Source organism: Scyliorhinus canicula, chromosome 16, assembly GCF_902713615.1.
Source record: "Scyliorhinus canicula chromosome 16, sScyCan1.1, whole genome shotgun sequence".
NCBI classification, from domain to species: Eukaryota; Metazoa; Chordata; class Chondrichthyes; order Carcharhiniformes; family Scyliorhinidae; genus Scyliorhinus; species Scyliorhinus canicula.
The window spans coordinates 1901343-1912567 of record NC_052161.1 but is presented as its reverse complement, the minus strand read 5'-3'; the positions used below and the strand labels follow the sequence as shown (position 1 = coordinate 1912567).

At 52.0% G+C, this 11225-nt stretch overlaps 1 protein-coding gene across 1 annotated transcript in view; it reads left to right on the top strand.

Annotated features, from left to right (window-relative positions):
- Positions 1-11225, top strand: part of cfap43 (cilia and flagella associated protein 43) — a 273825-nt gene that overhangs the window by 109274 nt on the left and 153326 nt on the right. The window contains 2 exon segments of the mRNA XM_038822192.1: positions 6352-6468; positions 7428-7508. Of these exon segments, the coding sequence (XP_038678120.1) occupies positions 6352-6468; positions 7428-7508 (198 nt within the window).

Genomic DNA, 11225 nt, shown 5'->3' with positions numbered 1-11225 from the left:
TCTGAGATGGTGTCCTCCTGCTTCTAGTTTTTTCTTTTTTTAAAAATAATTTTTATTGGGATTTTTTACAGAAAATATAAAAATATAACAACAAGTATAGCACCAAGCAGTAATGTGCAACTAACAGCCCCATAACACCCACAATTCCCCCCAAACCGTAACATCCCATGTATCACACTCCCCCCCCCTCCCCCCACAAGAGAACTTAACCAAAAATTAGAATTAAATAAATCAAATTTAAATAAAATAAGCAAACATAATCAACGTGTCCCCCCCCCCCCCCCCCCCCCCCCGGGTTGCTGCTGCTACTGTCCCCGTACCCTATCGTTGAGCCAGAAAGTCGAGGAAAGGTTGCCACCGTTTAATGAACCCTTGCACCGATCCTCTCAGGGCGAATTTAACCTTCTCAAGCTTAATGAAGCCCGCCATGTCATTGATCCAGGTCTCCACGCTTGGGGGCCTCGCGTCCTTCCATTGTAGCAAAATCCTTCGCCGGGCTACTAGGGACGCAAAGGCCAGCACACCGGCCTCTTTCGCGTCCTGCACTCCTGGCTCCAACCCAACCCCAAAGATCGCGAGTCCCCAGCCTGGCTTGACCCTGGATCCCACCACCCTCGACACCGTCCTCGCCACCCCCTTCCAGAACTCCTCCAGTGCCGGGCATGCCCAGAACATATGGGCATGGTTCGCTGGACTCCCCGAGCACCTGACACACCTGTCTTCACCCCCAAAGAACCTACTCATCCTCGTCCCAGTCATGTGGGCCCGGTGCAGCACCTTGAATTGAATGAGGCTAAGCCGCGCACACGAGGAGGAAGAATTTACCCTCTCCAGGGCATCAGCCCATGTCCCGTCTTCGATCTGTTCTCCCAGTTCCCCCTCCCACTTCGTTTTCAGCTCCTCTACTGACGCCTCTTCCACCTCCTGCATAAGCTTGTAGATATCAGATATCTTCCCCTCTCCGACCCAGACCCCGAAAGCACCCTGTCACTCACCCGCCTCGCGGGGAGCGCAGGGAATCCCTCCACCTGCCATCTAGCAAATGCCTTTACCTGCAGATATCTAAACATGTTTCCTGGCGGGAGCCCAAATTTCTCCTCCAACTCCCCCAGGCTCGCAAACCTCCCATCAATAAACAGGTCCCTCAGCTGCCTAATGCCCGCTCTGTACCATCCCTGAAATCTCCCATCCATGTTCCCCGGGACGAACCTATGGTTCCCCCTTAACGGAGCCTCCATCGAGCCCCCCACTTCTCCCCATGTCGCCGCCACTGCCCCCAAATCTTGAGGGTAGCCGCCACCACCGGACTCGTGGTATACCTCGTGGGAGGGAGCGGCCACGGCGCCGTTACCAGGGCCCCCAGACTTGTATCCTCACAGGACGCTCTCTCCATCCGTTTCCATGCTGCCCCCTCCCCCTCCATTACCCACTTACGCACCATCGACACATTGGCCGCCCAGTAGTACCCCGAGAGGTTGGGCAACGCCAGCCACTCCCCCCATCCCTACTCCGCTCCAAGAAGACCCTCTTCACCCTCGGGGTGCCATGCGCCCAAACAAATCCCATGATGCTGCTGGTCACCCTTTTAAAAAAGGCCCTAGGGATAAAGATGGGCAAGCACTGGAAGAGGAACAAGAACCTCGGGAGAACCGTCATTTTGACGGATTGCACTCTGCCCGCCAGCGATAGCAGCACCATGTCCCACCTTTTAAATTCCTCCTCCACCTGTTCCACTAGTCTGGTGAAGTTAAGCTTATGAAGAGCCCCCCAACTCCTGGCCACCTGCACCCCCAGGTACCTGAAACTCTTCACTGCCCTCCTGAAGGGGAGCCTCCCAATTCCCTCCTCCTGATCTCCCGGGTGCACTACAAATACCTCGCTCTTTCCTAAGTTCAGCTTATAGCCCGAGAAGCCCCCAAATTCCGCTAACAGTTCCATCACCCCCGACATTCCCCCCTCTGGGTCCGCCACATATAACAGCAGGTCGTCTGCATACAGCGATACCCGGTGTTCCTCCCCACCCCGCACCAGACCCCTCCACTTCCCAGACTCCCTCAACGCCATGGCCAGCGGTTCAATCGCCAGTGCAAAGAGCAGGGGGGACAGGGGACACCCCTGCCTGGTCCCACGATAAAGCCTAAAATACTCCGATCTCCTTCCATTTGTGACTACACTCGCCATCGGAGCCGCGTAAAGCAGCCTCACCCATTTGATGAATCCCTCCCCAAATCCAAACCTCTCCAGCACCTCCCACAGGTACCCCCACTCAACTCTATCAAACGCTTTCTCTGCGTCCAGCGCCACCACTATCTCCGCCTCCCCCTCCACTGCCGGCATCATGATAACATTGAGCAGTCTCCGCACATTCGTGTTGAGCTGCCGCCCCTTGACAAATCCTGTCTGATCTTCATGAATTACCTCTGGCACACAATCCTCTATCCTGGTAGCCAGGATCTTCGCCAGCAACTTAGTGTCTACGTTAAGGAGCGAGATAGGCCTATATGATCCGCACTGCAAGGGGTCCTTATCCCGTTTTAGGATCAAAGAGATCAGTGCCCGCGACATCGTCGGGGGCAAAGCCCCCCCCCTCCCACGCCTCATTGAAAGTTTGCACCAGCAGTGGACCCACCAGGTCCGCATATTTTACCAGTCCTTACCTGACTGCATTTGCCCGATCCCCCTGACTAGCTCCTCCAACTTTACCGGCGCCCCCAGCCCCTCTACCAGCCTCTCTTGAACCCTTGGGGAACATAGCCTGTTCATGAAGCTCTCCATCCCCTCTCTCCCCCTCGGAGGTTCCGACCGGTACAATCCCTCGTAAAAGTCCCTAAAGACCCCGTTTACTTCTGTCCCCTTCTGCACTACATTCCCACCCCTATCCGTCACTCCATCAATTTCCCTAGCCGCATCTCGCCTGCGGAGCTGATGCGCCAACATCCTGCTCGCCTTCTCTCCATACTCATATACCGCGCCCTGCGCCCTCCTCCACTGTGTCTCCGCCTTTCTGGTGGTCAACAAGTCAAAATTGGCCTGCAATCTGCGCCGTTCTCCCAGCAACCCTTCCTCCGGTGCCTCTGCGTATCTCCTGTCCACCTCCAGGAGCCCTCCCACCAGTCTCTCCCTCTCCTTCCTCTCCCTCCTTTCCCTGTGGGCCCGGATGGAGATCAGCTCCCCCCGGATCACTGCTTTCAGAGCCTCCCAGACCATCCCCACCTGGACCTCCCCCGTATCATTGGTATCCAGAAACCCCTCAATGCTTCTCCGAACCCTCTTACACACCTCCTCCTCCGCCAGCATCCCCACATCCAGGCGCCAGAGCGGGCGCTGGTCCCATGCCTCCCCCATCTCCAGATCAACCCAATGCGGGGCATGGTCCGAAATCGCTATGGCCGAATACTCGGCATCCTGCACCCTCGGAATCAATCCCCTGCTCAGGACAAAAAAGTCTATCCGGGAATAAACCCTATGGACATGAGAGAAAAAGGAATACTCCCGCGCTCTCGGTCTCCCAAACCTCCAGGGATCCACCCCTCCCATCTGGTCCATGTATCCCCTCAGCACTTTGGCCGCCGCCAGTCTCCTACCCGTCCTTGACTGGACCGGTCCAGTGTGGGATCCAGCACAGTGTTAAAGTCCCCCCCTGATCAGGCCCCCTGCCTCCAGGTCCGGGATGCGGCCCTACAATCGCCCCATGAAGCCTGCATTCGTTCCAGCAACAACCCGGTATCCCCCCCCCCCCCCCGCGGCGCACCCTCCATGGTACTTCCGTGAGTCAGCTGACTTCTGCTGACCCCGGCAGCTCCCGCCAAAACCCATCCCCTCCCGGCATGGGGTCGTCCCCCTCTTGCCACACCTCCTTGGCATTGCTGCAGCACGGGAAAGAAGACCCGTAGAGGCCCCGCCCCCACCGCAAGCTCCACCCCCCTGCCCCGCAGCGCGGGAAACCAGAGGAAAGCCCGCGCTTTCACACTGCCACACCCCACCCTTCCGACGCAGTTCCCCAAAATCCAGGTTCACCTCAATCCTCAGCCCCGTACAGAAGAGAACATATAGAACACAAACCCCCAACACTCCCCACCTAACCCACAACCATGCCCAACAAACAAACCCACCCGTAACCAGAGCAAACAGAAAACCAGCAAACATAACACACATGTCGAAGTTAAAAAAGTTGAAACAGTTGGAACAAATCAGCCACAGCGGAAACAACGCCGGCCAAAGTATGTCCCCAGACCCTAGCTCGAGTCCAGCTTCTCCGCCTGTACAAAGGCCCACGCCTCCTCCGGGGACTCGAAGTAATGGTGCCGGTCCTTGTATGTCACCCACAGGCGCGCAGGCTGCAACATTCCAAACCTGACCTGCTTAGCATGAAGCACCGCCTTCGTCCGGTTGAACCCGGCCCGCCGCTTAGCCACCTCCGCACTCCAGTCCTGGTAGATTCTCACTACCGAATTCTCCCATTTACTGCTCCTCTCTTTCTTGGCCCAGCGCAGCACACACTCCCGGTCACTGAATCGGTGGAACCGCACCAGCACCGCCCTCGGGGGCTTACCTGCCTTGGGCCTCCTGGCCATCACTCTGTGCGCTCCCTCGAGCTCCAGGGGCAAATGGAAGGACCCCGCTCCCATCAACGAGCTCAACATCGTGGTCACGTACGCCGGGAGATCCGACCCCTCCAGCCCCTCCGCCAGGCCCAGGATCCTCAAATTCCTTCGCCTCGTGCGAACGTCCAGCTCCTCCAAGCGGTCCTGCCACTTTTTATGAAGTGCCTCGTGCAACTCCACTTTCCCCACGAGGACTACGGCCTCCTCCTCCCTCTCAGCGGCCTTCCGCTGCAACTCCCGAATAGACTCCTCCTGGGCCGCCTGGGTCCCAAGCAGCTTGTCCGTAGTTGCATTCATGGAGTCCAGCAGCTCAGCCTTCAGCTCAGCAAACCAACGTAGGAGCGAGGCCTGTTGCTCCTGCGCCCACTTCCACCAGTCCTCGGGTGTTGCGCCGGCCACCATTTTGTTTTTCTTCCCCCGTTTTTTTGGGGGAGTTACTGCAGCCTTTTTCACCACATAGTGTGGGGCAAGTTCTTCCAGGCACCTTCCCCCACCGGGATGCGTAGAAACAGCGCCGTTTGGGGCCCTCAGAACGGCCCAAAAGTCCCTAAATAGCGGGAGCGCCAGCTGCCATTTTGTTTTTTCCCCCCGTTTTTTTGGGGGAGTTACTGCAGCCTTTTTCTTCTTCTCACTGCAGGTGAGCACCATATAGTGTGGGGCAAGTTCTTCCAGGCACCTTCCCCCACCGGGATGCGTAGAAACAGCGCCGTTTGGGGCCCTCGAAACGGCCCAAAAGTCCCTAAATAGTGGGAGCTGCCGAACGTGCGGCTTAGCTCCGCATAGCCGCAACCGGAAGCAGGTTCTAGTCTTTCCTACAAATGGAAATATCCTCTCCACGTGTACTCTATCCAGCCCTCGCAGTATCCTGTAAATTTCAATAAGATCCTCCCCTCAGCCTTCTAAACATAGAGTACATAGATAGAACAGTACAGCACAGAACAGGCCCTTCGGCCCTCGATGTTGTGCCGAGCAATGATCACCCTACTCAAACCCACGTGTCCACCCTATACCCGTAACCCAACAACCCCCCCTTAACCTTACTTTTTAGGACACTACCAGCAATTTAGCATGGCCAATCCACCTAACCCGTACATCTTTGGACTGTGGGAGGAAACCGGAGCACCCGGAGGAAACCCACGCACACACGGGGAGGACGTGCAGACTCCGCACAGACAGTGACCCAGCCGGGAATCGAACCTGGGACCCTGGAGCTGTGAAGCATTTATTCTAACCACCATGCTACCCTGCTGCCCCAAAACATAAACATCAACGAGTACAGACCCAGAGTCCTCAACGTTCCTCATACGACAAGTTCTTCATTCCAGGGGTCATTCTTGTGAACCTCCTCTGGACCCTTTCCAAGGCCCCAGCACATCCTTCCTTAGATACAGGGCCCAAAACTGCTCACAATACTCCAAATGGGGTCTGACCAGAGCCTTATACAGCCTCAGAAGTACATCCCACTCTATAATCACTATAAAAAGAGATTATGGCATAAAAATAAATTCCTTGGAGTGGAAATACGTCGTAAATGGTGTTCCATGAGATTCTGTGTTGGGCTGGTCTTGCACGTAATTTATTTTCAAGACCTCAACTTTAAATGCAAGCTGCCGTTGGGACTTGTAGCTGAGGGAACAGTGTCAGTTTGTGGGTGATGACAAATGAGGAAGCTGGTTTTAGTGAAGTGTGGAGATGCTTAAGGTATTGGAATGCCTGGGTGAAGTATTGATTGTTCCCTTTCTTTCAGGGTTCAGTATATATTTACAAGCTATCGAGGCAGAGCAACGTAAAAACAATCTTGTCGACACAAAGTGGGGACTTTGTATCAGCAGCTCTGCTTGGAACAGGGAAAAAGTATTGTGTGGTAAGATTAAAAATAACACTGCCCGTGTCTGCGTGGATCTCACTCCCACTACCCAAAAAGATGTGCAGGGTAGGTGACATAATGTGTCGTCTGGAACAGTAAAGGTCCCATCACTGATCCCTGCGGAACGCCACTAGTTACAGCCTTCTAATTAGAAAAACAGCCTTCCATTGCTACTCTCTGCCTCCTATGACCTAGCCAGTTCTGTATCCATCTTGCCAGCTCACCCCTGATTATTATTATTGTTGTAAATTTCTAGAAGCCGAGTTAACTTTGCAGCCAGTATGGGGTGGGTTAAAATGACAGTCCTCAAGACATACAAAACAGCACAGGGTTAGATACAGAGTAAAGCTCCCTCTACACAGTCCCCATCAAACACTCCCAGGGCAGGTACAGCACGGGGTTAGACACAGAGTAAAGCTCCCTCTACACTGTCCCCATCAAACACTCCCAGGACAGGTACAGCACGGGGTTAGATACAGAGTAAAGCTCCCTCTACACTGTCCCCATCAAACACTCCCAGGACAGGTACAGTACGGCGTTAGATACAGAGTAAAGCTCCCTCTACACTGTCCCCATCAAACACTCCCAGGACAGGTACAGCATGGGGTTAGATACAGAGTAAAGCTCCCTCTACACTGTCCCCATCAAACACTCCCAGGACAGGGATAGCACGGGGTTAGATACAGAGTAAAGCTCCCTCTGAACTGTTCCATGGAAGAGTTTGCATCTAGGTTAGGCAGAAGTTCAGACCTGAATAGAAAACCGAATGAGGGTTTGGAAGAAGCAGTGAGCACTCTGCTGTTACTGTTGAGGAAGGAGCTGCGCTCCGAAAGCTCGTGTTTGAAACAAACCTGTTGGACTTTAACCTGGTGTTGTAAGACCTCTTACTGTCCAACGCCGGCATCTCCACATCACTGTTGTTTGTGTACAATCCAGTGTACTGTGTTTTTTTGCAGTCAGCAAGATCAATGGGTATCGTGCAGGTGTGGTCAATTGAGGATGGGAAATGCATCAGCACTTTTATCCTTTTTGTACAGGTAAACAATCCCGTTTTCTGTCTGATTTGAAACTTTGCCTCAAAATACTGACAGGCCTGTAGGGGGAACAAAGGGTGGGATTTGTAATTGGTTAGCTGTTTTAAACAGTGAGCTCAGTGTGAAGGTCAGAATGCCTTCCTTCTCTGCTGTACTGTGAAACCTCGCTCTTTCACCCAACTGGCTGTGCACCATTGTGTGATGTATACCCTCGAGAGGTGGGCACACGTACATTACTGCATCGCCCAACTCTGCCACTATTAAAGCTATTCGTCACTCCTGGCCTGACACGCTCCACTGGACAGGCTCCTGTTAGAACAAAGAACAAAGTAAAGTACAGCACAGGAACAGGCCCTTCGGCCCTCCAAGCCCGTGCTGACCATGCTGCCCGTCTAAACTACAATCTTCTACACTTCCTGGGTCCGTATCCCTCTATTCCCATCCTATTCATGTATTTGTCAAGATGCCCCTGAAACTTCACTATCGTCCCTGCTTCCACCACCTCCTCCGGCAGCGAGTTCCAGGCACCCACTACCCTCTGTGTAAAAAAACTGCCTCATACATCTCCTCTAAACCTTGGCCCTCGCACCTTAAACCTATGCCCCCTAGTAATTGACCCCTCTACCGTGGGGAAAAGCCTCTGACCATCCACTCTGTCTATACCCCTCATAATTTTGTAGACCTCTATCAGGTCGCCCCTCAACCTCCGTCGTTCCAGTGAGAACAAACCGTGTTTATTCAACCTCTCCATACTGGGCAACATCCTGGTAAATCTCTTCTGCACCCTCTCTAAAGCCTCCACATCCTTCTGGTAGTATGGCAACCAGAATTGAACACTATACTCCAAGTGTGGCCTAACTAAGGTTCTATACAGCTGCAACATGACTTGCCAATTCTTATACTCAATGCCCCGGCCAATGAAGGCAAGCATGCCGTAAGCCTTCTTGACTACCTTCTCCACCTGTGTTGTCCCTTTCTGTGACCTGTGGACCTGTACACCTAGATATCGCTGACTTTCAATACTCTTGAGGGTTCTACCATTCACTGTATATTCCCTACCTGTATTAGACCTTCCAAATGCATTACCTCACATTTGTCCGGATTAAACTCCATCTGTCATCTCTCCGCCCAAGTCTCCAAATAATCTAAATCCTGCTGTATCCTCTGACAGTCCTCATCGCTATCCACAACTCCACCAACCTTTGTGTCATCCGCAAACTTATTAATCAGACCAGTTACATTTTCCTCCAAATCATTTATATATACTACGAACAGCAAAGGTCCCAGCACTGATCCTTGCGGAACACCACTAGTCACAGCCCTCCAATTAGAAAAGCACCCTTCCATTGCTACTCTCTGCCTTCTATGACCTAGCCAGTTCTGTATCCATCTTTGTGACCTCTTCGAAAAACTCTTATCATGTTAGTGAGACACAACCTCCCTTTCACAAAACCTTGCTGCTTCTCACTAATACGTCCATTTGCTTCCAAATGGGAGTAGATCCTGTCTCAAAGGATTCTCTCCAGTAATTTCCCTACCACTGATGTAAGGCTCACCAGTTCCCTGGATTATCCTTGCTACCCTTCTTAAACAGAGGAACAACATTGGCTATTCTGCAGTCCTCCAGAACATCACCCGAGGACAGTGAGGATCCAAAGATTTCTGTTAAGGCCTCAACAATTGCCTCTCTAGCCTCCTTCACTGTTCTGGGGTAGACCCCATCAGGCCCTGGGGACTTATCTACCTTAATGTTTTTCAAGACGCCCAACACCTCGTCTTTTTGGATCTCAATGTGACCCAGGCTATCTACACACCCTTCTCCAGACTCAACATCCACCAATTCCTTCTCTTTGGTGAATACTGATGCAAAGTATTCATTTAGTACCTCGCCCATTTCCTCTGGCTCCACACATAGATTCCCATGCCTATCCTTCAGTGGGCCCACCCTTTCCCTGGCTACCCTCTTGCTTTTTATGTACGTGTAGAAAGCCTTGGGATTTTCCTTAACCCTATTTGCCAATGACTTTTCGTGACCCCCTTCTAGCCCTCCTGACTCGTTGCTTAAGTTCCTTTCTAATTTCCTTATATTCCACACGGGCTTCGTCTGTTCTCAGCCTTCTAGCCCTGACAAATGCCTCCTTTTTCTTTTTGACAAGGCCTACAATATCTCTCGTTATCCAAGGTTCCTGAAATTTGCCATATTTATCCTTCTTCCTCACAGGAACATGCCGGTCCTGAATACCTTTCAACTGACATTTGAAAGCCTCTCAAATGTCAGATGTTGATTTACCCTCAAAAATCCGCCCCCAATCTAGGTTCTTCAGTTCCTGCCTAATATTGTTATAATTAGCCTTCCCCCAATTTAGCACATTCACCCTAGGACCACTCTTATCCTTGTCCACCTGCACTTTGAAACTGACTGAATTGTGGTCACTGTCCCCGAAATGCTCCCCTACTGAAACTTCTATCACCTGGCCGGGCTCTTTCCCCAATACCAGGTCCAGTACAGCCCCTTCCCAAGTTGGACTGTCTACATATTGTTTTAAGAAGCCCTCCTGGATGCTCCTTACAAACTCTGCCCCATCTAAGCCCTAGCACTAAGTGAGTCCCAGTCAATATTGGGGAAGTTGAAGTCTCCCATCACAACAACCCTGTTGTTTTTACTTTTTTACAAAATCTGTCTACCTATCTGCTCCTTTATCTCCCGCTGGCTGTTGGGAGGCCTGTAGTAAACCCCCAACATTGTGACTGCACCCTTCTTATGGGGGCTGGTTTAGCTCACTGGGCTAAATCGCTGGCTTTTGAAGCAGACCAAGGCAGGCCAGCAGCAAGGTTCGATTTCCGTACCAGCCTCCCCGGACAGGCGCCGGAATGTGGTGACTAGGGGCTTTTCACAGTAACTTAATTGAAGCCTACTCGTGACAATAAGCGATTTTCATTTCATTTTCATTTCATTTCATTTTCATTTCATTTCATTTTCCTGATCTCTACCCATATAGCCTCGCTGCCCTCTGAGGTGTCCTCCCGCAGTACAGCTGTGATATTCTCCCTGACCAGTAGGGCAACTCCGCCACCCCTTTTACATCCCCCTCTATCCCACCTGAAACATCTAAATCCTGGAACGTTTAGCTGCCAATCCTGTCCTTCCCTCAACAACATCATAGTTCCAAGTATTAATCCAACCTCTAAATTCATCTGCCTTACCGTAATACTTCTTGCATTAAAACATATGCACTTCAGGCCACCAGACCCGCTGTGTTCAGCAACATCTCCCTGTCTGCTCTGCCTCAGAGCCATACTGGCCCTATTCCCTAGTTCTCCCTCAATGCTTTCACCTTCTGACCTATTGCTCCGGTGCCCACCCCCTGCCAGACTAGTTTAAACCCCAGTATGTTCCCAGCAGACTTTCTTGATGGGAAAATCTTCCACTGTTCCCCACTTAGTCTGGGCTTCAAATCGCAGATTAGGCCCCATTAACAATATATTTGATTATATAAATGCAAGTTGTTGCTAAGCCTGGCCCCTGATCCTACACTGAGCCTGGCAAGTGAGAACAGGTCAGTAATCCTGCATCCGCCCCCACACACTCCCCGTTTCCCACTTGGCAGTTGCTCAGTGACATTCTTGACTCTCGCACAGGGAGACAGCACACCAGCATTGAGTGACGTGTGAGGGTGTCTGCCTGTCTTTCTAACTATGGAATCCTACAACATTATTTCT